The following is a 26,972-nucleotide window of genomic DNA, read 5'->3' on the forward strand; positions in this document are numbered from 1 at the left end:
ATTCATTCTTTAACTTATTCTCAAAATGATAAATAGGGAACTAACCAGATACATTACTTTGGTATTGCATTACTTTTCTATCCAGGGCTCTAATCTAACATGTTACAAGTCATTTTTCATGGTCATTTACCCAGCTATCTATTCATTCACCAATCTGTCCTTCAGTCCATACAACTATTTAAAATTTATTGAGCACCTAGTATATTCTAGGCACTGTTGCAGACAATGAAGGTATAAAGTTGAGGAAAGAATCAGCCCTACTCTATGATTTATTAATAATCTAGTACGTGTGACTCTATGATTTATTAATAATCTAGTACGTGTGACAGGGAAACAATTTTAATATGACTATATGAGGGCTAATGCATATATTTACATGAAGAAATGAATGATTAACTAGAGTACAATGATTCATCCTCTTGACTTTCTTTACCAACATAAAAAAATAAAGAGGAAAATTCTCCTATTTTTAAACAGCAAAAGCACCAAAATATACTAGAGAGTGGTCATTCTGCCATTTGTCTTCCACCAGCCATCTGGAGGCAAGGGTGGGAGGAAGGATGGAAAAAATAGAGTAAAAAAATAAAGACTTGCGTATTTTAACTGATAATCTATAACAGCTGACTGCGGCTGCTTTTATATTACAGAATTTAATTTCTGTTACATTCCTGAATTAGGACAATAAACTAATGTAGCCCTTTCAATATTTTTTTATGCTACTAAATGGAAAGTAAAAATACTGAACTGTCAAGTTCAAGAATTCATAGTTAACAGTAGAGAAGTGTCATTAAAACAAACTGGCAGCCTTCTGGTTGACCATGATGGTGGCGTAACTCCAAGGCATGGTTCCCTCACAGAGCCTTTGAATAAACAGCCAAAACTGGCAGAGCCATTTTCCTCAGTACTTCTGAAAACAGTTAAATGGTTGCAGGAACAAGGCAAGTGCCAAGTCAAGACAACACACTTCAGAAACAGTAGTTGAAGCTCCTGGCACCCTTGCCGGCCCCTCGCCTATCTGAACCCTGGCCCTGCGTGGAACCAGCCTCTGCTCCCATGGTGGTTCTCTGGCGCTGTTCCAAAGGGAGCAGAGCAACCCCCCTGTGCCTGTCGTGCCATCTGTCTGTCAACTCCAATCTATTGGATGACATCCTGAAAGAATGAACCAGGAAACTGTCCTCTGACCTGCCCTTGTAGAATTGTCCTCCAAGTAAAAGGAATGTGTCCCAGCACAAGCTGGGTGAGTAAGCACAGCCCAGGATAAGACACAGGCTCAATCTCTGTGGGCCGATCTTCTTAATAAGAGGGTTAAGTCTAAAGGACAGCACCAGCCAAGAAGAAGCGATTTGCAAAGATTGTGAAAGGTGATTTTTGCATTGGTTTGTTGGCTTTTGTCAGCTCCTGGCACTCAAGGAAATCCCTGTCATATTGCTGACTGGAGACAAGCTTAAGGAAGACAGAATTCAGGGAATAAATCCCAGGTTTAAAACTCTAAAATATTAAATTGTTCATTGTACAAAAAGATTATGAGACAAAGAATAGGAAATATAGGCCCATCCAAAGGAACAAGATAAAAATCTGGAAACCACCAAAGAAGAAGACCAGACTTTGGACATACCAGACAAGGACTTTAAAAAAAATGGTCCTCAGTATGCTCAGGAAGATAAAGGAAAGCATGGAGAAAGAACTATAGGCTATCAGGAAAATGATGAATGAAAAATATGAGAATCTTAAAAGTCTGAAATTTTAAAAAGGAACCAAACAGAAATATTGGAGTTAATGATCACAGTAACCAAAATGAAAAATTCCCTGGGGGGTTTAAAGCTGTCAGAAGAATCAGTGAATTTGAAGATGAGACAATTGAAATGATTTGGGCTAAGGAATAGAAAGAAAAGATAATGGAAAAAAAAAATGAACAGAGCCTAAGAGACCTGTGGGACACCATCGAGAGTACCGATATGCATATAACGGGAATCTCAGAAGAATAAGAGAGAAAAGGGCAGAAAGAATATTCAAAGAAATAATGGCAAAGAGCTTCCCAAATTTAATAAAAGACATGAATATGCATATTCAAGAGGATGAATGAACCCCAAACAGGATAAGCTCAGAGAGAACCATGCCCAGAGGTATAACAATCAAACTGTCAAATGTCAAGGACAAACACAGTTCTGACTATTACTTAAAAAACAAAGTATGTTTTGAAAACAATGTGGAGAAACAGGAACGCTCATTCATTTTTGGTGGGAATGTAAAATGCTGCAGCTGCTGTGGATGACAGTTTGGTGGCTCCTCAGAAAGTTAAATATTGAATTACCATATGACCCAGTAATTGCACTTCTAGGTATATAACCAAAGTTTTTAAAAGCAGGGACTCAAACAGATATTTTACACTGATATTCATAATGGCATTATGCATAGCTGACAAAGATGGAAGCAACCCAAGTGCCCATCGACAGATGAATGGATAAACAAAATGTGGTATATACATACAATGGAATATTACTCAGCTGTAAAAAGGAATGATGCTCTGATACACGTGACAACATGGGTGAACTTTGGAGACATCATTTTGAGTGAAATAAGTAAGGCACAAAGGACAAATAGTATGTGATCTCACTGATATGAAATAACCAGAATAAGCTAATTCATAGTGTCAGAAACTAAAATATACCACAAAAAAGTTACCATGGATGGGCTGGGGTTTGGATAGGGTATGGGGTGTTAAAGCTTAATTGGTACCAAGTTTCTGTTTAGGGTGATGGAAAAGCTTTGCTGACGGAGGGTGGTGATGGCAGCACCATATTGTGAATGTAACTGACAGCAATGATTTGTATCTTTGAATATGGTTGAAAGAGGAAATTTTGGATTATATATATGTTACTAGAATTAAAATTTTAAAATAAAATGATAAGACTGTACAAAACAAATAGTAAGCCCTAATGTAAACTATGAACTAGAGTTAATAGTATAATTATTATAATTTTCTTTCATCAATTGTAAAGAAGGTCCCACACTAATGCGAAGTATTAATAATAGGGAAAACTGAGTGTGCGAGGAGGGTTATAAGGGAATGTAGTATTTTCTGCATGATTTTTCTGTAAGCCTATAACTTCTCTAACAAAAAAAAAAATAAAATGAGGAAACATGATGATTAAATGCAATGTGATAAACTGTAATGGGATCCTAGAACATAAACAGGATAATAGATAAAAACTAAGGAAATTTGAATAAAGTATGAAGTTTAGTGAATAGTAAAAGTATCAATGTTGTTCATTAATTATGACAAATAAACCATAACAAGGTAAGATATTCACAATAGGGTACATTGGGTGTGGGGTATATAGGAATTCTATTCTTCTGTCTTTGTAATTTTTCTGTAAATATAAAATTCATCTGAAGTAAAAAGTTTATTAAATTAAATTAGATAAGGAAAAAATACTAGACCAGAGTATGTAGATAAATAACTATGGTGCCTGTCCCCTATCTTTCTCTTGCATGCTTTGGAACATAAAGAGCATTAATTAGCTCCCAGTAATGTCTTATTCCTCTACATTATTTAAAATCCAGATTATTCCCTACAAAGTAGAGATGAAAAGGAAATTACTTGTTGAGGATTTAGGCTATAGACTACTTGGGAAATCTAGAAGTTATAATTTCAAACATAAATTTGCAAATTCAGAAAATGTAATAGCTATTTTTAAAAAAAATAATAGCTAAGAGTTACTGATTATTTAAACATGTGCCAGCCAAAGTGATAACTTCTTTACATGCATAACCTCATTGAATTTTCACAACACAATACCATGTTATAGGTAATATAATTATAAAAAAATATTCCATGATTTTATGGAATAGGAAACCTAATCTCAGGTAGATTACATAAATTGCTTGAGGTCACACAATTAATATAAATGGCAAGATTCAAACTCATAAAGGCTACTTGATTTCAAAGCTGCACCCTCTAAGCTAGTCAGCCACACTTCTGTATATATTTTACAGTACTAAAATTCATTTTCACTTTAATTTGCTGTATTATTATTAATTATATGTTTTCATTCAACACATGATTACTGAGTATAAACCTTGGAGGAAAAACAAGTAAAAAAAATGGGAATGTGTACAGCGCAAGCACATCGTAATTTCAAAACCCAATAGTTATGAAGTATTAAACAAACAAAAAACACAACTGATACTGATATGAACATAAATGTTGCCCAAAATATGGAGGAAATACCCCCTTTCCCTTATGAGCAGTACAGTGGTTAAGAGTGGATTTGGGAGTGAAACTGTCAGGTAACAAACCAAGTCCTGCCATTTATAACTGTATGATCTTAGGAAAGTCATGTGTCTCAGTTTCTCCAATTCTAAAATGGGAATAAAAGCAATACCTACCTCATGGGGGGCTCTGTGAGGATGAAATGTATCATTTGCTTAGAACAGCACCTGGCATGTGTTAGCTATTACTGATGTTAATGTGCAACACTACTTTTTTCTACATGTATTTATGACGTTTGATTTTTCTACCCTAACCCACTACACAGTGCTTGTCTCTCACTGAGCTTTATTTACCCTGCTTATTTATTTATTGTTCTCTCTATGTATGTGTATGTTTTCTGATATTCTGGTCACTTTTATTCTTTTCTATAATCTCACTCCATTTCCTTTTAGGTATTTTCATTCAATATAAGAGACTCAGCACTCTTCTTGCCAAAGGATAATTGCCAGTCTGAATAGAAAATATTTTTGAAGAAGGAATAAAGTCAGAGGGTTATATGAGGTTGTCAATTTTCTGGGCATATCTGCTCTTTCCTTGTATCCTATCATGCTACAGGACTTCCTTGTCTCTTTCACCTCTAAGTAACAAGAGCTGATACCTATGGAGACAGCAAGACGTTTCTGTTCCATTTTTCAACCTTCAAAGAAAATGATAAATGGGAGGAGGTCCAAAAAAGATCCCTGTATAATGTATATGTATAATAGTATATAAAATGGTGACATGGTCCACAATAAGTGGATTTAGAATAGCAGCTTGGCCTTCCCCTTTTTAAATAACCACATTGAGATTCATGGTTTCCATATCTGGCTGCACATCAGAATCACAGCATGCTGGTTAAAAATAAAAACCAATCTCTGCCCTCTACCTCTCTATGCTCTATCTCACTTATATCTCTAATGATCTGATTTATTAAGAAGGGCCTTGGAATCTGATTTTTAGTAGCATTGAGAATCACTGTCCCATATTATTTATGCAGGTAATTCAGGATACATGGACTTGGTAATTTAAAAGTAATAAGCTCTCTTCCTTCTTTTTTTTTTTTTCAAAAGGATCTCATTTACTTAATAGAAGAGAAATTGGGAGAAACAGTCAAAAAAACAAAAACAAACCCCAAAATAATAGCAGTCACTTTTAGCTTGTTAGATTGACAAAATCACAGAATTTTCAAGGTAGAAGAAATATTAAAGATACAGTCATAGGTATTCATTTTATAGTTATAGAAGCAACTCTTTATATCTGATGGGAGACTGAGATGAGAATATTGAGATCCAAAGACATTGTGATTTCCCAAAGCATTACTGCTAGTTAATAGAAAAAATAGGACTGAATACCATTCTTCATGATTCTGAGCATATTTCATGGCTGCCTTATTTCCTTAATAATCACCCAAATGGTTTGGATCTGTTTGTCATTTTAGGGCATTTAAATGAACCAAACCAAATTTGTTTGTTTTAGTAACATGGACATAGTAGTTATATGCTGCATCCATCTTATCAAATAAATACTGTTAGAACCACATTTTGAGAATTAAATGGAATCTTACCTTTAAGAGGCACCTTGACATCAAGGCCATAGAATAAAGGCAAGAGAGAAGAACAAGAATAGAAACAGAAACTGCAGAGAAAAAGAAGAAGATTATGTAAATCTGAATTTCTGTAGTGCTGTTCAGGTAGTACAAAACCTCAGCTTTTCTACATTGCTCAAGGCTGAGCACTTTGTGTAAACATACCGAGTACCTTTATTTAAAAAAGAAAACCAACATACCTTTCATTTATCTACTGGCAAAACAATGTGATGAATAACTAGTGTTCAGCTAACATTGATTCACACATTTTGGAATTGTAAGGAGATCTTACAGGTAAGTGGTCTAAAATCCTAATTTTACAAGTGAGAAAAGTAATCCCAGAGCTGGAAATTAACAATCTAACTTCCCATAATTTCATGACACAGTGAAGGCTACAGTTTAGATCTGCTTAGTCTTACTCCACTGCATATCGCTGTCTCTATCTTTAATATGTGGGAGGGTATTTTAAAAGAGAAAATACGATCAGAGCACACACTTAGTCAATACTGTCATCATTTGGTTACTGGGACAGCTTTTAGGATTAAGGTACAGTAAGGAGAATATTAATATGTAGGGTAAACAAATGACTGATTATCCAAAGTGGAATACTAATGAGAGAAAAAATGGGACACTATTTACACAGAGGAATCAGGTATAAGCTGGGTCTGTCCTGGGCAAGGAGGATGTATGGTCATCATACTGGGATGAAATATGCTTCTGCATCAATGGGAATTTCAGAGGATAAATGTAGGATGTCGTTACAGCTGCTGTGCTTCTGGGTTGACTCTCTCTTTATTTGGCTCATAGAAGTCAAATGGAGTAAGAATAGTCAAATTTGTTTCCCTTCACCCAAACCTTCACTAGAGAAACAGATAAGTGGGTGGACAAACAGATGCTTTTGTAGCACTGGAATACAACCAACTGTATACTAATTACAAAAATTCACATCAGATCAATTAAAAAAATGATTTACGTTTAAAAATTTAGTAAGTTTCTTGCTTTGTTAACACACTTCATGAACATTTTGTTGGACATGAACTCTTTGAATGAGGGTCATGTATGGCATCCTCATATTGGGCATGCTGTTTATTTGCTTTAATGCCACTGTATGTAGGACTCTTGTTTCACTATGGTTAAAGTGTGTATACAAATTATAAATATGTTGCTAGAAACCACTGATAGGTGACTATTCTATTATTCTGAAAGTGGAACCTATTCTTTTTTCCATTCCTGGAAGATGGAGAGTGATATGATGTCACGGCAGCAGGAGAGGCCAGAGAAGGCTTCCTACTGTTCTCATAAGAGGGGCAGATACACGAGCTGCCTCTCTGGGTATGCAGAGATACCCATCACTTAGTTTTCAAGGATTCCTAGTCCAGGGAGTATGATGGGCAGACCACAGCACTTGGAGTAAGACACCCTAGCCTCTGGTACTGATTTTGCCATGGATTGCTTACATGATGATCTTGGGAAAATTCCTAACTCTCTGTGAGCCATGTATAAAAGGAGATCATAATATGATTATGATCAGTCAGCTATGACCGACTCATAGAATAATTATGAGAATCAAATGGAAGTGGAAATGCTTTGGACACAAGTCCGGTACACATATTTGAAGTCTTATCAGCTTGCTTGTATTAAACCAATGCATGGTAATTAGCAACAGAAAAGGAATATCATATGCATCCTGAGTTGTTATTCAAGTACCCCAAGGGCTGGATTGAAGGGTATCCCTGATATAAGTGATTTTTAGTCACTTTACTAGGTTTATGGGCATAGAGAACTGATGTCAAGTGAATAAAAGTCAAGTGAATAGATAGTATGTTATAAGCCTCATCTCTTATTCAACCCTCTACTAAAAAGCCAACCAGATTGTTATTGAAGTGGTTTAACATACAACCACATGTGGAACATGCTGCTTTGATAAGTAAAGAATCTTATATTCTTTTAAGTATATTACCCTATTAACATAAAGTTTTAAAAAGTTCAGACCTGTAAACTGTGTTAAGCAAAGAATTGTGGAAAAGATCACTATGAATTCTGACAGTGAAAATAATCTTAACTCCACCCCTCCCAAAATTTCCATGGGAATTATTTAGAGAATTTAGAGAATTAGTGATATTAATAGATATGAAAAGTCTCTTTTAAGAGCATTCTTTTTTTTCATCTCAGTTGAATGGGGGACACATGGTACCATAAAATTTCTAGGGCAGAGTTACCTTAACTGCGGACTTCTTCCTTAAGCCACCCCAAGACTGCTTAAGGATAAGCAAAGAGAATGGCAGGAGCCAAGTGCTGACTATTCAAAATGTGGAAAATGAAAGAATTTGATATGCCCTTCAGGGAAGCTGTGGGAACAATCCTTCCTTGCCTTCCACGGGTCTTCCTGCCAAACCCTGGGAAATTATATGCAGTCCTTGGGGGTTACTGCATTTTAATTTTATCTTATTCAATCTGTCAGAACTGAAAACAGACTTTGAAAGTTAGGGAAATTCACAATTAATATTTTGTAGAGGAAGTATAAACTTCAGAGTTGGGAATTTTTTAAATTATACTTTTAAAGCATACCCTTTCTTAGTATAATATTTTTATATAAATGATCTCATTTGTTCCTCATAGAAGTCATGAGAGGAAGTAAGGGCAAGTGCTATTATCTCTATTATACAGATATGGCTTAGACATAGGAGATGGAGTATGTCACTAGCTCAAATTCAAATGAGGCCGTGAAGACCCAGCTTGAATAAGAATCCAGGTTTCAATTGCTGGGCTACTGGACCCTACCAGCTCCTTCTGATCTCACAAGGATGGGTAACTACAGAAGCAACCTGGGATGAATCAAAATCTAACCACTGTCTCAGGCGTGGCAAATGGTTTGCTATTTTCTTCTTTGATGGCTATGCAAGACACTGCAATATAGCCATGTCCTTCTTCAACACAGGGATTCAGGCAGCTCCTTTGAGTCATTCATACTGGAACTCCAGAGGAAACCTCTTTGCCATCTTTGCTGTATTTCTCAGGAGGAGTTTCTGGTATCTTGGGCAGGATGATTCTTTACTGTGCCAGACTGCCTAACTCATTGCAGGCTGTATATCCCTGCCTGAGCCCTGCGCCTTCCATCATCACACATACACATTTCCGGATGCCTTCCTTAAGAACCACTGTGTCTCATAAAAAACAAAGTGTTGGGTAACTCTGAAGAAGCAGTTATTCTTTCATACCAGCGGGGAAGTGATAGGAGGGCATAATTATCAAGCATTGGCCAAAGTTTCAGATCTTGTTGTTTGAGGTAAAACTACAGGCCAAGTAAGAAAGGGCTTTTTATGGATAATAATGAGAAAGATTTTTTTTTTAAGGCGCTAAAAAATTTAAAAGATCAATGCAAGGTAACAAAAATCAGAAGAAACTTTTGGATAGGAAATGAAGATAAGGAAGGGTAAACTGAGGAAAGAAAGCACTTATACAAAAGAATAAGAATCAACACAAACAAGCACAAAAGTAAAAGCTAGGCTACAGGTAGAAGAACCTTTGTTGGAATCCAGGTGCCTGGCTGCTGTGAAGACTGTTTACTTAAAATACACCTGCACATGCAAGATACACACTAACTGGGAAGAAAGAAAACAGCAAAATAGATACTATTTTCTTATTAAACAGGTAAAGATTAAAATACAAATATCAAACTGACCATACCTTTTCTTCTAAGTCCTTTATCTGTCTTTTCTGGATGTCTGTTTTATCTTCTAGGTCTCGAATTCTCTGAAAAATGGGGGAAAAAATCATTAGTGGGTGTTCCGTTGTACATAAAAATCATGCACCAAACAAAGAGACAAAACTTTCTGTACATTAGTACTAGCAGCTGGAAACAGTATATATGTTTTTCTATACCTAGAAGGTAGTGTTGCATGTTTAAAACATCACCAAGAATTGTGGTATAAAATCAGTGTCACTGATTATGTTTTTAAAAGATGTTTGCTACCTTTTTTAAATTGGGCCTGTCCCTACACACACCCCTTCCCCATCCACTGTCATTGGGCTCAGCCGTAAAACCATCTGTGGCCAAGGGGATGTGAGCTGCAGTGGGATGAGGGAGTGCCACATTCCAGTAGGGAAAGCAGGATGTCCCAGGTAAAGCCTCAGCTGACCCATTACTGGAGAGCAAAAGGCAAACTTTGATTTTGGTAAACCATTTGAATTGAGATGTTTTTGTTTTTGTTGTAAAGATAGCTAAAGCCAACATCACCCTAATACCAAACCCTGATAAAGATATTATAAGGAAAGAAAATTACAGACCAATCTCCCTAATGGAAACAGATGCAAAAATTCTCAACTGAATACTTGTGAATCGAATCCAACAACATATGAAAAGAATTATATATATGCCTCAACCAAGTGGGTTTTATTCCAGGTATGCAAAGTTAGTTCAACACAAAAAAATTAATTAATCTAAGAAACCACATTAACAAATTAAAAAAGAAAAACCACATGATCATTTCGATTGACTCAGGAAAGGCATTTGACAAAATTCAGCAACCTTTCTTGATAAAAACATTTCAAAGGTAGGAATCAAAGGAAGCATCCTCAACATGGTACAGGGTAAATGTGAAAAACCTGCAGTTAGCATCATACTCAATGGTGAGAGACTGAAAGCTTTCCCTCTAAGAGTGGGAATGAGAACAAGGATGCCCACTGTCACCTCTATTATTCAACACTGTGCTAGAAGTTCTAGTTAGAGCAATTAGGCAAGAAAAGAAATAAAAGGCATCTAAATTGGAAAGTAAGAAGCAAAAGTTCAGGTGGGCCATGGTGTCTCAGCAGGCAGAGTTCTCGCCTGCCATGCCAGAGACCTGGGATCAATTCCCGGTACCTGCCCATGTAAGAAAAAAAAAAAAAGTAGAAGCTCATTATTTGCAGGTGACATGATCCTATATTTTTAAAATCCTGAAAAATCTATGACAAAGCCGCGTGAGCTAATTAATAAGTTCAGCAATGTGGCAGGATACAAGATTAACATGCAAAAATCAGTAGTGTTTCTATACACTAGTAATGAGCTATCCAAGGAGGTAATTAGGAAAAAAAATTCACTCACAGGAACAACCAGAAGAATGAAGTACCTAGGAATAAACTTAACCAAAGATGTAAACGACCAGTACACAGAAAACTACAAAACATTGCTAAAAGAAATAAAAAAGAACTAAATAAAGTGGAAAGACATTCCATGTTCACTGACTGGAAGGTTAAATATCATTATGATATCAATTCTACCCAAACTGATCTACAGATTTAATGCACTTTAAATAAAAATTCCAACAATCTACTTTGCAGAACTGGAAAAACTAGTTATTAAATGTATTTGGAAGGGAAATGGGACTCAAATAGCCAAAAACATCTGGAAAAAGAAGAATGAAGTAAGAGGGCTCAGACTTCCTGACTTTAAAGCTTATTATAAAGCCACTGTGGCCAAAACAGCATGGCACTGGCATAAATTTAGACATACTGATCAACGGATTCAAATTGAGCATTCAGAAATAGACCCTTAGATCTATGGTCAATTGATTTTTGACAAGACTCCCAAATCCACTAAATGGGACAAAATAATCCCTTTAATAAATAGTGATGGGAGAACTGGGTATCCATGTCCAAAGGAATGAAGGAGGACCCCAACTTCACACCCTATTCAAAAATGAACTCAAAGTGGATCAAAGACCTAAACAAAAGAGTCAGTCACATAAAACTCCTAGAATAAAATATAGGGAAACATCTTCAAGACCTAGTGATAGGAAGTTATTTCTTAGACCTTACACCCAAAACACAAGCCACAAAAGAAAAAAATAAATAAATGGAACCTCCTCAAAAGCGAACACTTCTGTGCTTCAAAGGACCTTGGCCAAAGGCTGAAAAGGTAGCGAACTCAATGGAAAAAATATTTGGAACCCACTATCTCATAAGGGTTTGATATTCAGAATATATACAGAAATCCTACAACTCAACAATAAAAAGACAACCTAATTATAAAATGGGCAAAAACATGATAGACATTTTTTCAAAGAGGAAATACAAATGGCTCAAAAGCACATGAAAGATGGTCACCTTCACAAGCTATTATGGAAGTGCAAATCAAAACCATAATGAGATATCATCTCACACTCACTAGAACGGCCGCGCTTAAACAAACAGGAACTACAAGTGCTGGGAGGATGTGGAGAAACAGGAACACTTGTTCACTGCTAGTGGGAATGTAAAATGGTGCAGCTGCTGTGGAAGATGGTTTGGCAGTTCCTCAGAAAACTAAACATTGAGGTGTCCTATGACCCAGCAATCCTGCTACTTAGGACATACCCAGAAGAGCTGAAAGCAGGGAAGCAAACAGGTATTTGCACACCGACATTCACAGCGGCATTATTCATAATTGGTGAAAGATGGAAACAATCCAAGTGTCCATCAACCAATGAGTGGATAAACACATGTGATATATACATATGGTGGAATATTTACCCAGCAGTAAGAAGGGATGAGGTCCTGGAGCCCGTAACAACATGGATGAATATTGAGGACATAATGCTGAATGAAATACCTCAGACACAAAAGGACAAATATTATCTGATTTCACTAATATGAGCTAATTATAATATGCATATTCATAGAAATAAAATTTAGAATATAGGTTACCCAGAGAGAGAAGGAGGCTAGAGGACAGGGAGCAGTTGTCTAACATGTACAGAATTTTTAATGAAGTTGAACTTAAAATGTTTGGATACAGATAGAGGTGATGGAGCACGCTATTGGGATTATAAGTAATGATGCTGAATTGTCTGTGAATATAGTTGAAAGGGGTTGTTTAGAGTCATATATGTCATTGGAAAGAAAGCTAGAATGTATACCACAATGAGCCTTGTGGTAGGCAATATTTATGATTAACACTATAAATATAAATAAGCTCTTTCATGAACTATAACACATACATGGTACTTGTACAAAGAGTTAATAATAGAGTGGTATATGGGAAAAAATTACCTATTGTAAACTACAGAGTAGAGTTAATAGTAATATCTTAATATTCTTTCATTAACAGTAACAAATGTTCCAAACTAATACCAGGGTTCAATAATAGAGGGAAATAAGGGGTATGGATTGTTTTGGGGGGTTCTTTTTAATGTCTATTTATTATTTTTCTTTTTAGAGTAATGAGAGTGATGAAAATGTGCTAAAATTAATTGTGGTGATGACTGTACAACTCAGTGATGATACTGTGAGACACTATATACTTTGAGTGTATTATATGCTATGTGAATATATCGCGATATAATTTGTAGAAAAAATTAAATACTTATAAAAAAATGGCTAAAGCTAAAGCTGACTCAAATGTAAACAACCCCAACGTTTTCTTTGCTAACTTTCATTTCAATCTTATTTCAACCCTGCTCCAGGGTAGAATTTCATCACTAAACAGGATTGACCAATTCCAAAACAACAAAGCAGATAACACTTCAACAAAAAATCCATGGAGGGAGCTATTAAGTTAGGAAGTTAGGAAAAATAAAACACAAAAATATCAGTACCAGTAACCTGAAGATAAAAAAAGTTCTAGAATTGTCTTGGCTCTTATCCATTAACTATAGATAGTAAAATTCCCCAAGCTTAAATCACAGATTTGAAATCAATATTGCAAATGATTATTTACAAGTAAAAAAGTTGCCTTCAAATTTATCTCTGGCCATCTAAAGGTCTTTTATGATCTCACATATGGTTATACAGTGTACATTTGTGATTTATAACTCTGTAGGGAATAAGTAGAAAATAGAGAACTAGCGTCTAAGAAGAAAAAAAAAAAAGAAGGAAGCCAAATGGATGATAATACAGAAAGGGCAGTTTTTTGTAATGCAATACGGGGTGAAAAACCAGAAACCAGAACAAAGGGTACCAGAACTTGGGAATTCCATCCCACTCTTTTTAAAGCAGTGATTTGCAACAGGGCGATTTTGCCCCCCAGAGGACATTTGGTAATGTCGGGGTATTTATTTTATTGTATTTATTTGCTTGCTTATTTATTTATTTTAAGCTGTACAATTCACTAAATATATCCTGGTTTTTAGGATATTCACCAAGTTGTGCCATTATGACCACCATCTAATTGCCTGGATATTTTTGATTATGAATATTGGGTGGGGGAAAGTGCTTCTGTAATCTAGTGGGGAGAGACCAGGGATGCTTCTAAACATCCTACAAGGCACAGGACAACTTCCCACAACCAAGAACGATCAGACCCAAAATACCAATAGTGTGGAGGATGAGAACCCTGCTCCAAAGCAAGGGGGCCCTTTGCTCAGGATGGTGTGCTCTGGTCAGAGGGAGACCATCAAGGTAGACCTTAAGGCCACGTCACCGTGAACGATGGAGGAGGAGATGGGAATGGAATGCATGTGTTAATGTTTATTTCCGTTGTGCTGCCTATGCTCCAAAGGCACATGCAGTACTAGAATAGATTCACTAAACAAATTTCCTGGATGTGGAGGCCTGTATTATATTGAGACAAACGGGACATGTGAGATGACTGCTAACATTCAAGCCTGTGCTTTTAAGGCACCTCCTTAAATGTGCAGGACTGTGCTAGATATAATGGAGATACAGCCACCCTGTGAATTAGTTCCTGATCATAAGGAACTCACAGATCCAGGCGGGGAGATAAGATGAAAAACAAAGGGAATAATAAAATTAAGTAGTAAAGGTAGACAATGGTAAAAACCATGTAAAACTTCATCAGTCATCTCCAATACCTAGTACAATGTTTCGCATGGAGAAGCTGCCCATAAACATTTGTTAAACATTGCATTACCTAAGCTTGATTTCTTTTTCCTTCCTATCCCCTTGCCATCCAATCCAACAAGAATCCCTGTCAGCTCCAAAATAGATTCCTGACTCTTTCCATCCCCACTTCTACCACATCCATTGAGTCAGCATCCTCTTTTATCAGGACTGATGGGAGAGCTTATTAATACATCTCCCTGCTTCCAATCTCGCCCATCCCCATCCATCTACAGCAGCAAGTGTGAACTCTCAAAATGTGAAAATGATCACTGCAGTCTCCTGTACCATAAAGGAGTGAGAAAGGAGAAAAGGGAAAGGTTAGCCTCCGATGAGTGGACTCAGTGTGAGCTAGACCTTTCTTATCTCCCCAATTTTACCTCACATCGACCGCACCCTGGCTCTATGTGCACCTGCCATGCTGGTCTCTCTGTTCCTTGAAGATTCCATTCTTATCCCCACAATAGGGGCTGAGTCCTTGTGTCCGCCTTCTGGGACACTTTGCCAAGATCTTTCGTGTGGCTCGTTCCTTCTCAGCATTTAGTTTTAGACACATACAAGAGAAGACCTCTCTGACCAGCTAACCTAAAATCATAGCTCCCACTCCCAAACTCACATACATATTCTATAATATTCTTCATAGCAATTACTGCCACACCCTGCAATTATCTTGGTCATCTGTTTATTTGTGTCTTTGCTTTGTCCCTTTTAATGTGTAAATATTCCCTACAGCTGGTGCAAGGCAGGCCCTTGAGAAATGGTTTCGAATGAGTGTATACCATGGTAGGGAGAGTAGAACTTTTCAGTGGTATGTGATCAATTACGGTCCTCAGGGAGCACATCCTGGAAGAGGCGGACCTTCAATGGGACTGGAAAAATGCAAACCCATGGATAAATGCAACAGAATCTGAGAGAGCAAAAAAATGCTCACTATTTCAGGGTGAGCACTCAGAAACAAGGGCCCAGGTGGTACTAGTATAACTCTTGCCTGAGTAGAAAGGCAGGTATGCTCTGAAGAATTTTCTGAAATTAGGTTTTGTTTAGGGGGCAGGAGTAGTAACCAGCTAATGTAGGACCTGAAGAGTCTTGCATTGGCCTTAACGCAGCTGGAAATAAGGGCCATGGAGGATTCTGAGTAAGAATGTACCATGAAGAAACGGGTGCAGAAATGCAGTGGTATGCATGGTGGATGAAGAGAGGACAGCTGGAGGTCTTCCACATAACTAGCTCTCTGTGGCACACTGAAAATGCTCTTCTCAGTCACATCGTAATGACTTTTCTTTGTGTTGATCTCCTCTGCCTCAGTCTATAGATCCTAAACTTTGTGAGGGCAGGGTCCACTGTTATATTCTCTGTCCAGCATGAAAGGTATTTAAATATTTGATTGAGTGAATGCATAGATGATGGAGCTAGGTTACTTCAGAGGACATATGAGGTACAACAACATACCTGAAAGTTGTTGCAGTAATAAAAGGTCCTGCATATGCCTGGGATAACAAACGTAGACACACGGACCAGCTTCAAAAATATTTCAGGGGAAATGCCAGCTGGACGTGATGCTATATTAACTATAGAAGTTAAAGGGAAAAAGACTTCAGGGTTTTCAGCCTGAGTAATTTGGAATATGGTAGTTCTACTGAACAAAACAGGCAGATGGTGAAAGAGGAATGAGGTGATGGCAAGGATGAATATTTAGGTATGTTTCAACAAGTTACACTGAAGCATCCAAGTACAAATGTCCATTACATGGTCAGTAATATGTTCTAGAATTTGGATTGGACTATATATTTATATATTCCAAATCCTGGCCAAAATACCTTTTTGGAATAATTCTCTGACACTAAGCTACTGATTAAAAAGGAGGGGTAAAGGAAGAACTAACTGGAAAAGACACAGTCTAATGAAATTTGTTTGGGAAGTAGGCAATGTCAATGGAACTCCTTAAGGCTTAGAAATGTAATGTGTCTATTGGCTCAGACTAGCTAACTTAAAACACACAAATAAAACCAGCTCTTCCAGAAGTGAAGGACCTTAGCTCACTGATTAAGGTAATATTCAAAAGGGGATGACAAGGTTTTAAACATAAATTTAGATAACTATAAGTCCATCTCATAACACTTCAGTGACTCCACAACATGACTTCTGACCTTTTGAGATGGATTAAATGCTATAGCAGCATAAGAAATTTGTGCATAGGACATTTTTGTCCCCCAACAGAAGGAGAAGATGCCTGAAAAAATGCAATGATGACAAACGTAAAATCATGCAAAGTCAAACCTTTGTGATAGAATTCAAAGGGTCATTAAAATACACATACATGTATTTGTCATTTCTGGGACAAATTCCTTCAGAGTTTGCCACTAACTTACCCTTGGTACCATTATTTTCAAAATTGGGATAATAAGAATAATTATCTCATAGAACAACTGGTAAGATTAAATAAAATTATATGAGTAGAATTCTTAGTTTAGTTTCTGACATGTAAAAAATGCCAGCCAGTAAATGGAAGTTTCCAGTTTTTGTTTTTGTTGCTATTTCTTCTGGGAATAAAGAAAATGGCATTATGCTCTTCTACCCTGTTTAGATTATTTGATCAGGCTACGCTCTGGACAGGGATGAGTAATAGGAGAGAAGCATGATTTCTGCCCTAGAGTGAGTTCTCCTTCCCTGCACTGGGGAAATAATCAGACTTCATGAGATTCAAAGGGCATTTTATGATGAACTAGCTTTAAAAATAGCAGTGATATGCAATGGCTTTGGAATGCCAATTTTCTCAACATTGAATCATTAGAAAATCGTCAGCCACTTTCTGAATGAAGGTTACTTGTGCTGGTGGAGAACAACAGTTATTTACTTTACTATCTGAAAATAGCGTAGGATATATCCAAAGTTCCTCCATGAGATGCTGGGATCACCTACTAAGTACTAAGTCTCATTGACTAAGTACTAAGTCTCATTGACGAAGTACTAAGCCTAGGCAGGTGGGGTGACTCCATCCTCACCTGGTGGGCCTGCTGTAAGAGCTCCATTCTCTCCTGAAGAATCTGACAGTCATACTCTCGGCTCTTCCTCAGCATCTGCCGCCGCAACTTTTCCACTGCCGTCCTCAGCTCCTCCTGCTGTTTTTCACTTAAGAGTTCACCAAACTTGATAACAGTTTCTTGCTGCAGAGCATTGTACAAAGTGGCTTCTAGTTCCTGGATTCTCTGGTAAACAGAATTATAAAGGTCGAACTTTGGCACTTACTAGCATTTATGAATATTGTGTGAACGTACGTGTGTGTATGCGTGTGTTTATATTTGCATTACTCCTTTCTTACAGGTCTTAGCAATAGAAGAAGATCAAAGTTTATACATTCTAACTAACCTTTCACTAATTTCCCTTTATAATATTCCAGAAGGGTCATCTGGCCATTACGTTTGCTTCTAGTGATGGGGAGTTTCTTTTCTTTCTTGAGATAGTATCAATTTCACATAGCTTTCAATGTTAGAAAGTTCTTATAATTACGGTCCTTCCTTCTATTTTCAAATGTAGCTGAGATTTGAGTTTGTTCTTGTTTCCATTTCAGATATTTAAAGACATCTATTATGGTGCCTATACTTCTAGGAGTAACTATTGAAAAGTGATCTAAGCAGGCACAAAATACTTGAAATAGGAGTAATATTTTACACAAAACGCCATCTTTCCCCCACAACAAATTTCAAATTTTCTGTATTTGGTGATGGCTTTAGGGTGTCCATATTTTTCCTTGAAATAAAATTGGAAAATTTGATCTGAAAATGTCCTAGAGGCTTTGGAATGAAGTCTACTTTGGATATTCTGAGATTTCTGGTTGCTCTAGCTATTGTATGCCCTTCCTGAGTCTTCTCTTGTTTAGATGAAGGGTCTACTGCTCTCATATGGCGCCTCAGAGGGGGGTTCTAGTCGTGGCCCTGCTCCAGATTTTTATTTTTAATTTTAATTTAAATAAAAAAATTTTTTTAAACATACTTCAGATACACTTGCTAAAGTCTGCAACCTCATCCACCATAACTCTGGCAGGAGTTTACTGGACGTGCCCTGGTGAGGGACGTTTTCCTGCCTCTTGTCCTGGACTAAGCAGATCTCATCTATTTAAGGTTAAATATGGTTGTCCGAACGAGTTCTCTGTAGTTGTGGGAACCTCATGACACGCAGCTTAATCTTATTCCTAGGTAGGAGAGGCCAGGGAGGAAGGTGAGAAAGGGAGGGGAGCATCACTTTCTTGTTATTCTCTAATAAGTGACCAACTTTCATTTCCCCTTTTCTCCATCAAGCAATGCTGAGAACCTTTTATTTTAGAGAAGAAATACTAATCAATTCATCTTTGTTACAAGCAGAGACTGAATGCTTCACTCTTTTCCCAAAAGTGACTCAGATTGCTTCCGGAAAAGCATCATAAAAACCTTTATTTAAAAATCCTTATACTATTCCTCTTTTAAGTTTGCTCATTTTCTTGTAAGTAATAACTATGAAATAATGGAAGGCATGCAGCAAGAAGCAATGCAAGCTTTAATCCAACATTAGGAATTACGCAATATGAACTTGGTAAAGAGCAATTCATATCTGTGGGAGAGAAAAAGTCACAACATTTCAACTTATGTAGCAACACTTGCTGGTTAAGGCACAGTATCTAGAGATAAAGCTAAACTCTATAATTTTCCAGCTTGAGCAAAGTTCATATCCTTCCTAAGCATCAGTTTCCTCATATATACTATAGGAATGATAATATGACTTACACCGCATAGGGTTTTTTTGGGAACTAAATGAATTGATAATTCATTTGACTATCAGTGTTATTATCAATAATAGAATTCCAAGAAGGGACCAATTATCATAACACTGAATGCATTAACATGCTACTAGTTTAGACTCCCAAATAGTTTAATTTGATTTAATAAAATTTGTCTTTAATCTTCATTGCCATCCAATTCATCTTCATTTAAATAGTACTTAGCAACGTACATTTAAAAAAATGAAGTATAATTACATTTGTGTATTAAATATAATAAGAATATGAAAAAATACAAGAGCTAGAGATCACTTTGTTCTAAAATTAGAACTGGAAACGAATACATTCCAAGCATGTTGCAGTCTATTCCAGGGCATGGCATAAAAAAATTAAATAGGAAGCTTTAGTCTACAGTATAAAACTGCAAGCGAAAAATAATCCCAGTAAAAAAAAAAAAAAAAAACTGCAAGCATGCTGGTTATCTTTACAGCTCGGGGTACCTACCATGTATGCTTGGTCGAGAGCTTGTTTTCTATAATCTAGTTCTTCCTCCAGGTAGCCCTTGATTTTGCAGAACTGTTCCTATTAAAAAAAAAAAGCCATACTGATCAATAGAAAGATAACTTAGTTGAGTTGAAAGTGATTTATTAATTGTTTTGGCTAATGTTTTCTCAAATTCTGCCACAAAACAAATCACTAATATTTGCAGGGTCATGGACTTTTGTCTAGTAGGGACACAGTTTAACTTTCATAGTCTCATAGCCTCACACAGAGAATGTGACAACCAATGTAAAGAAGCATAAAAAATGTAATTAAAAATTCACATGGTATGTTCTAAAAGATTTTTATGCCAATTTTAGAGGATGTGATTAAGAACAGGTTATAATAAGGTAAGTGTTAGATAAATATATCTGTGCAAATATATTGTGAAATTATATTTGTGTAAGAATTATATAATAAAATATACCAGCATTGTATAACAACACAAGCTTAACTTACTCATATTCATCTGTGTATAATTAGCAAACACAGAGACAAATAGCCATTTAAATATTGGGGCTGATTCTACCTATAAGGCCACTCAATGAATGAGCATCTGCCTTTGCCACCAAGCCAGTATGAGATGGGGGCATAAATCTGATATTCCCTTGCTTGCCTTCAGTGGCTGTGTACCTCTCTCATTGTGAGCTCCTGGCCAGGCTGCATGTCATTTCAGCATGTAAAAAGATATCTTTTTGTACAACATGGTCCTAAATACAAGTCCATAATTTCTTTGGGAGGTTGGCCAAAGAAACAAGATCTCTTCCAACACTGGAGTAAACCTGATTGAGCTGATTTTTAAGAGCTGTATGTCTGCATGCAGTAATTTAGCTTACGACTTTTCTGATTACCCCTAGGCCCCAGTGCTTAGAACAGTGCCTGCCTGGTACAGGCAATGGGTTAATTCTTATTTATGAATTTAAATAATTTTTCAGAGTATATTTGAATTCAAATGGTTCATGTTATATACTTTGACTTTAGAGCTTAACCCCTTGGTAAGATGTAACCCTGTGTAAAATAAAAGGAAATGGTTTATAAACTGTATCATGCTATACAGTTGCAAGTTGTCCTTATTACAGCATCCTTAATCTGATAGTATTCCTATCACATGGTTTTTATTAGTAATGATGATGGCACAAAAGACCTTCTTGTTATAAAATTCTATGTATCACTATAAGTTCATAATGGCTGATTCTTAGGCTTGGATATTTTTAAAACAGAAGTTCATCTATAATTTCTGTAACTTTTACTAGATATTATTACATAATATGAAAAAATTATTTAGCTTAAAAACAAAACAGAAGAAAACACCTAACATTTTTCTTTAGCATTACTTTGGAAATATGACAAAGATACAACATACTTTTTATGGAAGCATATAAATTGAAATTGTTGGATACTTCTTGGAATTTTGGTCCATAGTCCACGGTCTACACAAAATAATGGGAAGACTATAAACCTTCATCAGTGCCTGATAAAATTGGTAGGAGGAGACTGTTATTTTCCATTTGCCTTGTATATCTTCCTTAATTTTTCTGATACCTCATATTTGTACTCACCATGTCACTTTCCAATTCCATCATTTTCTGATGCAGGGCAGCCTCTGCTCCTTCTATCTGCTGAATCCACTAAGGGGTAAATAAGACAAAAGTGTCTCACGTGATTGCCTGATAGATGTATATATCTTTGGTGCTGTCCACTAAAGTACTCAAGCTCCTCTTCTTATGTCTCTGAAGCAGAATGAAGGCTAAAAGTAAAGCTTAGGAATTTTTGTATTAGTTCAGAAGCTAGATTACAGTCTTCCATGTATTTGTTCATTCATTCATTCATTCATTCATTCAAGAAATGCATTCATTGGCATCGACCATGTGTCAAGTCGCTGTGCTATGTACTAGATCTGTAGTGGTAAACATAACTGGAGATTTTTTAGCCCTCACTAAAGGACGTCATGGAAGCTTTCTTGAAAGTGACAGTTGCACTGAGGTCTGAAGGATGAGTCGGAGATGATTAAGCAAAAGTGAGGGGGAAGAATTCCAAGAAGAAGGGACCTCATGTTCAATTGCTCCACTGTTGGAGGGAGCGTGGTGAAAGAAAGAAGGCTGGATGAGACAGGAGATGTGCTAACTTTTCAATATATGACCCTGATTATGGTGAAGTAGTAAAGAAGTTATTTTGTGAAGAAATTTTAAGTCACATAAAATGAGCTTATCCTTTCTAAGAAACAGGATAATGTCCTTCAGTTAGATAGCATCAGTGAACACCCTGAATGAGTTAATACCTAGAGTAATATGGTATGATCCTAACAAATATAAAGTTTAAGAGAACAAATAATTATAAAGGGACTCTATCAAGCTAAATATCAGCTTCTTCCTTAGGGGTCAACGTGACTTAAATAATTGCTTAAATAATTAAGCAAGTGGGTTCTGGAGGCAGACTGCCTCAACTCTAACCCCTAGCTCTTTGTGGCTATATGACCTGACTTCTCTAAGTCTCAACTCTCTTATCTGTAAAATGGGATTAATCATACTGTAAAGATTAAGGGATTAAGTCATGCATTTCACTTTTCTCAGAACCCAATGAACTCTAATTTTTATTAATATTGATTTTTGAATATCCATATTGTTAGAAATGTGTTCCACTATGAGATACTACTTTCTAATTTGTCTGTGACAAATTATTTCCATAAATAGAAGCCTTGGTATTCAGAGAAGCCACTATATCCAATCACCCAGTGGTTGGAGAGAACATGGTGAAAGTAAAAAGGCGCTTTGAGTGGGGAGAAGTGGTAATCATCAGCCCTTCTGCAAGTACATGGCTTCCCCTTGGAACGAATTTAAGTCAGAAGCCATGGCTTTCTTGTAAATAGTCTCATATTGCAATTGCACATTGTGCAGCTTTACAAAAATTGATTCTCTCACTTGCTGGCCTTTTGTCAATAAGAAGCAAATTCTTTTTAAAGTCATGCTTTAAAAACTACTGTGAAATGAAGTAGTTAAGCATATGCTTTAGACCTAGATTTTTTTTTGTATGCTGTATGGCAGGGGTCACATTTCATTCTTTTTTTCCATGTGAGTATCCTATTATTGCAACCCATTTGTTGAATTTTTTGTTTTTTTTTTGTTTGAAAGGTCAGGAATTGGACCCAGTTCTCCCCTACTGAACTATCCTTGTACCCTGAGACCTAGATTTTTACCTTGCTCCTGTGCCTTACTCCTTGTCTGATCAAAGACAAGTAGCTTAACGCCCCAAGGGGCAGTTTCCTCATCTGTGAAAACAGTGGTATCTTTGTAGGCTGTTGTGAGGGACCACAAGAAAATTCATGTTAAATGTTTAGTTCAGTACCTAACCCATAATATGTACTCAATTAAGGTCACTGCTATTATTATTTTTTTCACACCAAGTCACAATAAGATATGCTTTTTTAGATTCTTGTCGAGGCTCAATCTCCAGCTAAAGATCCTACCATGTACTTGCCTTGTAGACAGCTATTCATATTCAAACTCTCAGAAAATGCACAGGTTGACACTTAGAATTACTTTGAGGCAGGAACTTTTGTCTGTGAAACCCAAAGGCAGGAGACGACTTTAATCTGGGAATCCCAACAGCTCATGCGTAATGGCACAGACCACGAGTCCTCTAAGGACTTACTCATCGGGCCCCTTGCTCTGTAGCAAGGTGCTTGCAAAGGACCATAGGAGGGATGGGATAACTGGATAACTGGGATAACTCGAACAGACCAGCTCCTGCATGCTCTGGATTTGCTTTCTGCTTTTAAAAGATGCTTGGGAAGAAATTTGGTGCAGTGGTTAAAAAGCTCATGGACCTCTTGATTCCTGCAGTCTGCTTGGGTGTAAATCCTGATTCCATCATTTTCTAGGTCAGCAGCTACCTACCTTTTCTATGCTTCAGTTTCCTCATATGTAAAATGGGAATAATAATAGTTTGTAGACTTCAGCAGTCAGAACGATGCCTGGCACAGATAAGCACTATGGAAATGTTAGCTATGATTAAGTACAAGTTGCCTCACACCCACACAGAGCAGGGAATGAAAAAGTTCATCCACCCATCTAAATAAATGGGAGGGAGAGCAGGCCTATTCTCGTTTCCTTCCCCTTCCTTCACTTCTCATAGAATCAGCCTAAGTTTTCTTTGTAGCCTTAAACAAAGGCAAATTTTCTTACAATAAAGAATCATATCCCTTCCCAACTCCAACAGAATGAGATGCCCTAGCAATCACTGCCAAATGAATGTAACAGAGCTGCTAGTACAGACTGGGTTTCCTTTATTTCTGTCTCTCCCTGTGTCATCGGAACAGGGTCTGTGGACATTCAGATATTCATTCCCTCCTTCGGCAAATATTTATTGATCACCTATTATGTGCTGGACTGGTGTGAAGAGAAACAGAGTGAAAACCAGACACCATGTTTGTCCCATGGGCTTATAAATTACTGGTGGGTATAAGAAAAGCAAATGGGCAACTGCAACACGTTTGTTAAAAGTTACAATAGTGGAGGTACAGGCCACAGTGGGAATCCTGAGAAAGAACACCTAATTGGGCGTGGTGAATAGGAAGGCTTCCCCTATGGATGGAGAAATCTAAGGATTGAGTAGGATGGAGCCAGGCAAAGGTGGAAAGGGAAAAAGGGGAAGTCTTCTAGGTAAAGAAAACAGTATAAAGGTAAAAAGAAGAGGGGGTGAGGGAGGTTGGGGTCCTAATAAAGCACGGACTATATTTAATAGTGCAATTATAAAAATATGCTATCATCAATCGCAACAAATGTTCCACACAGTGTTAGGTGCTAATAACAGGGTGGAATATGGGGCCCCTGCGTGTTATCTATGATCGTTCTGTAAACCCACAACTCTAACAAAGAAAAAGAAATCTGTGTACAGCTGAAGCTTAGCTAGTGATAGAGGAAGTGCTGAGAAGCCGACTGAAGAAGCAGGTAAGGGAACTCCCGTTGGCCGTCTTGCCAAGTGGAGGATTCTGGCCTTGTGTTAGGGATATTGTGGTGCTATTAATTTGATGTGGAGGGAAGGGAGGAAAGTGTTCAGGTCTGTAATTAAGACTGGCCAATTTATATCGTGAAGGAAATAAATATTTTAAAGGACAGATCTCAGAGCTTGTGTCATTCTCATGTAAATACTTTAATATGCATCTGTAATAGATAAGACTCTTAAAATATTTTTCATCATAACCACAAAGCCATTTTCACAATTTACAACCAACCTTAATTTATTTTATCTGATAAATTAAAATTTATCACGTTAAAATTTCCCCAATTGCCATCAAAATGTCCTCCTTCTATCTTGTTTGCATAAACCAGGATCTAATACAGGATAATTTCAATATCTCTCAAGTATCTTTTGATTCTAAGGCATTCCTTCTCCCTGCCTCTCGCATTTTTTTCCTTGCCATTGCTTTTCATTTGAGTAACTTAACTGGGTCATTTGAAGGTAGAATTCGTCCCCATTCCAGACTGGAGGAAGCTATTTGCTTGCTCATGGTTTCATTTAGTTGATAAGAAGCTTTCTACATGTTTAGGAATTTAGAAACCTCCCAGGGAATGTATATAAGTTCTCACTGTATCCAGTCATGTGCACACGACTCTAACAATGCACAGATTCTCAAGGTGCCCCGTCATCAGACTCTCCCTTGGGTTCTTTGTTCTGCTCGCTGTCTTCTTGCCATTTACCAGGTTTAGACACAAGGGGGCAAAAGCACATCCAGGGCTGCTTTTCTCCCAAGGTTCCCGATGTTGAACTTTCCCTGCGAGGCTGCTAGGAGCCACCACCACGCCATAGTAATCAGCTGGGAACAGACGGTTTTCACACATCCAAAGAAACATCTACAAAAAGAGCAATGCTCCACTTTTACCACCTCTCAAAAGAATCCATCTTTTTTTTTTGTTTGTTTCCAAGCTTGACAAGAATTGCTTAAATAATGTAATCCAAAAGATTTTATAGTTTTAAAGAATTATCTATATATTTTTAAGAGACTTCAAAGTAATAAACATCTATCTACCCCAAATCAGTGTAGATTTTTTCTTGTCCATTCTCATTCTATCTAGGTTGTATCACCCTTAAAAAGAAAACATTTATTAAATATTCAGCTACTCAACGTCATCATGTGAAAAGAGATTTCCTTTTCCTCCATACCTGACTCTTTGTGTGTTAAGCCAGACACTGACATGATCTGAAATGTTAGTAGGATTAATTACCTTTTCCGCTAGGGACAGCACAGTGCTGGCTTGAATTATGGCCACTTGTTCTTCATTTCTTAAATTCTGTGAACAAAAATAAACAACAACAACAACAAATTCAATAAAATTAAAAAAGGAGAGAAGAGAAAGTAAGCTGAAGACATTTATGGTATTATTTACACTATCAGAAAAACTGCCTGCCTGCCACAGACATTCTTATACATGCATGCATGGAAACTCAGCAGAAGTTTTCTTCTGCTCAGTAATAATTCAAAGAGTTCATACAAAACCTATAAAAAGCACATCGAGTGAATGTCTTGCTAACGCTGAGTTGATTTTTATGGGTCACTGTAAACACACTTCCTATTATAAGAAAAACAGAGACCAAATGAAACAAAGAGCCTTAGCCTCATAGCAGTTTCATGTGATTTTAATTTATTGTTTCCTCCTTTGATAATTTTTCAAGGGAATAAAATGGTGTGACTCCTTGAACTCTGGAGATGGAAGTGCACCATTCATCTCCTATTTCAATGAATGGTCCTCCCACTGAATTAATATGCCTTGACCCTGCCTGGAAGGTGTTTTCAGAAAGAAAAGAAATCAGAGCCTCCTGGTTCATTTTTATGGCACTGCCACCAACCCCATTATTTAGCAGCATTTCCACCTGCATGACTGATTAATTTCACACTGGGTGCCTTGGAGCAACAGTCAGACAGTAATTAACTTTAATCACTGCAAATATGTTCTGCATTCAAACCTGAAACCTGCCTATGAACCCTACTTTACCTGGTCCCATTACCGTCAGAACCATCCAGATGTCCTTACAACCCTTTAGCCAAGTTGTTT

General features: G+C 37.0%; 1 protein-coding gene across 3 annotated transcripts in view; it reads right to left on the reverse strand.

Moving 5' to 3' along the window:
* JAKMIP2 (janus kinase and microtubule interacting protein 2) overlaps positions 1-26,972 on the reverse strand; it is a 179,003-nt gene that overhangs the window by 2,110 nt on the left and 149,921 nt on the right. For 2 of the 3 annotated variants that reach the window (XM_077138061.1, XM_077138060.1), the window contains exons 16-21: positions 26,145-26,210; positions 21,483-21,551; positions 19,888-19,965; positions 17,636-17,839; positions 9,525-9,590; positions 5,817-5,887 (exon numbers count right to left, since the gene is read on the reverse strand). In XM_077138061.1, the coding sequence (XP_076994176.1) occupies positions 5,837-5,887; positions 9,525-9,590; positions 17,636-17,839; positions 19,888-19,965; positions 21,483-21,551; positions 26,145-26,210 (534 nt within the window). In that variant the 3' untranslated portion in view covers positions 5,817-5,836. The remainder of the gene's footprint in view (positions 1-5,816; positions 5,888-9,524; positions 9,591-17,635; positions 17,840-19,887; positions 19,966-21,482; positions 21,552-26,144; positions 26,211-26,972) is intronic. The other variant, XM_077138062.1, reaches the window with a different exon arrangement.

This window comes from Tamandua tetradactyla, chromosome 20, assembly GCF_023851605.1.
Source record: "Tamandua tetradactyla isolate mTamTet1 chromosome 20, mTamTet1.pri, whole genome shotgun sequence".
Taxonomy (NCBI): domain Eukaryota; kingdom Metazoa; phylum Chordata; class Mammalia; order Pilosa; family Myrmecophagidae; genus Tamandua; species Tamandua tetradactyla.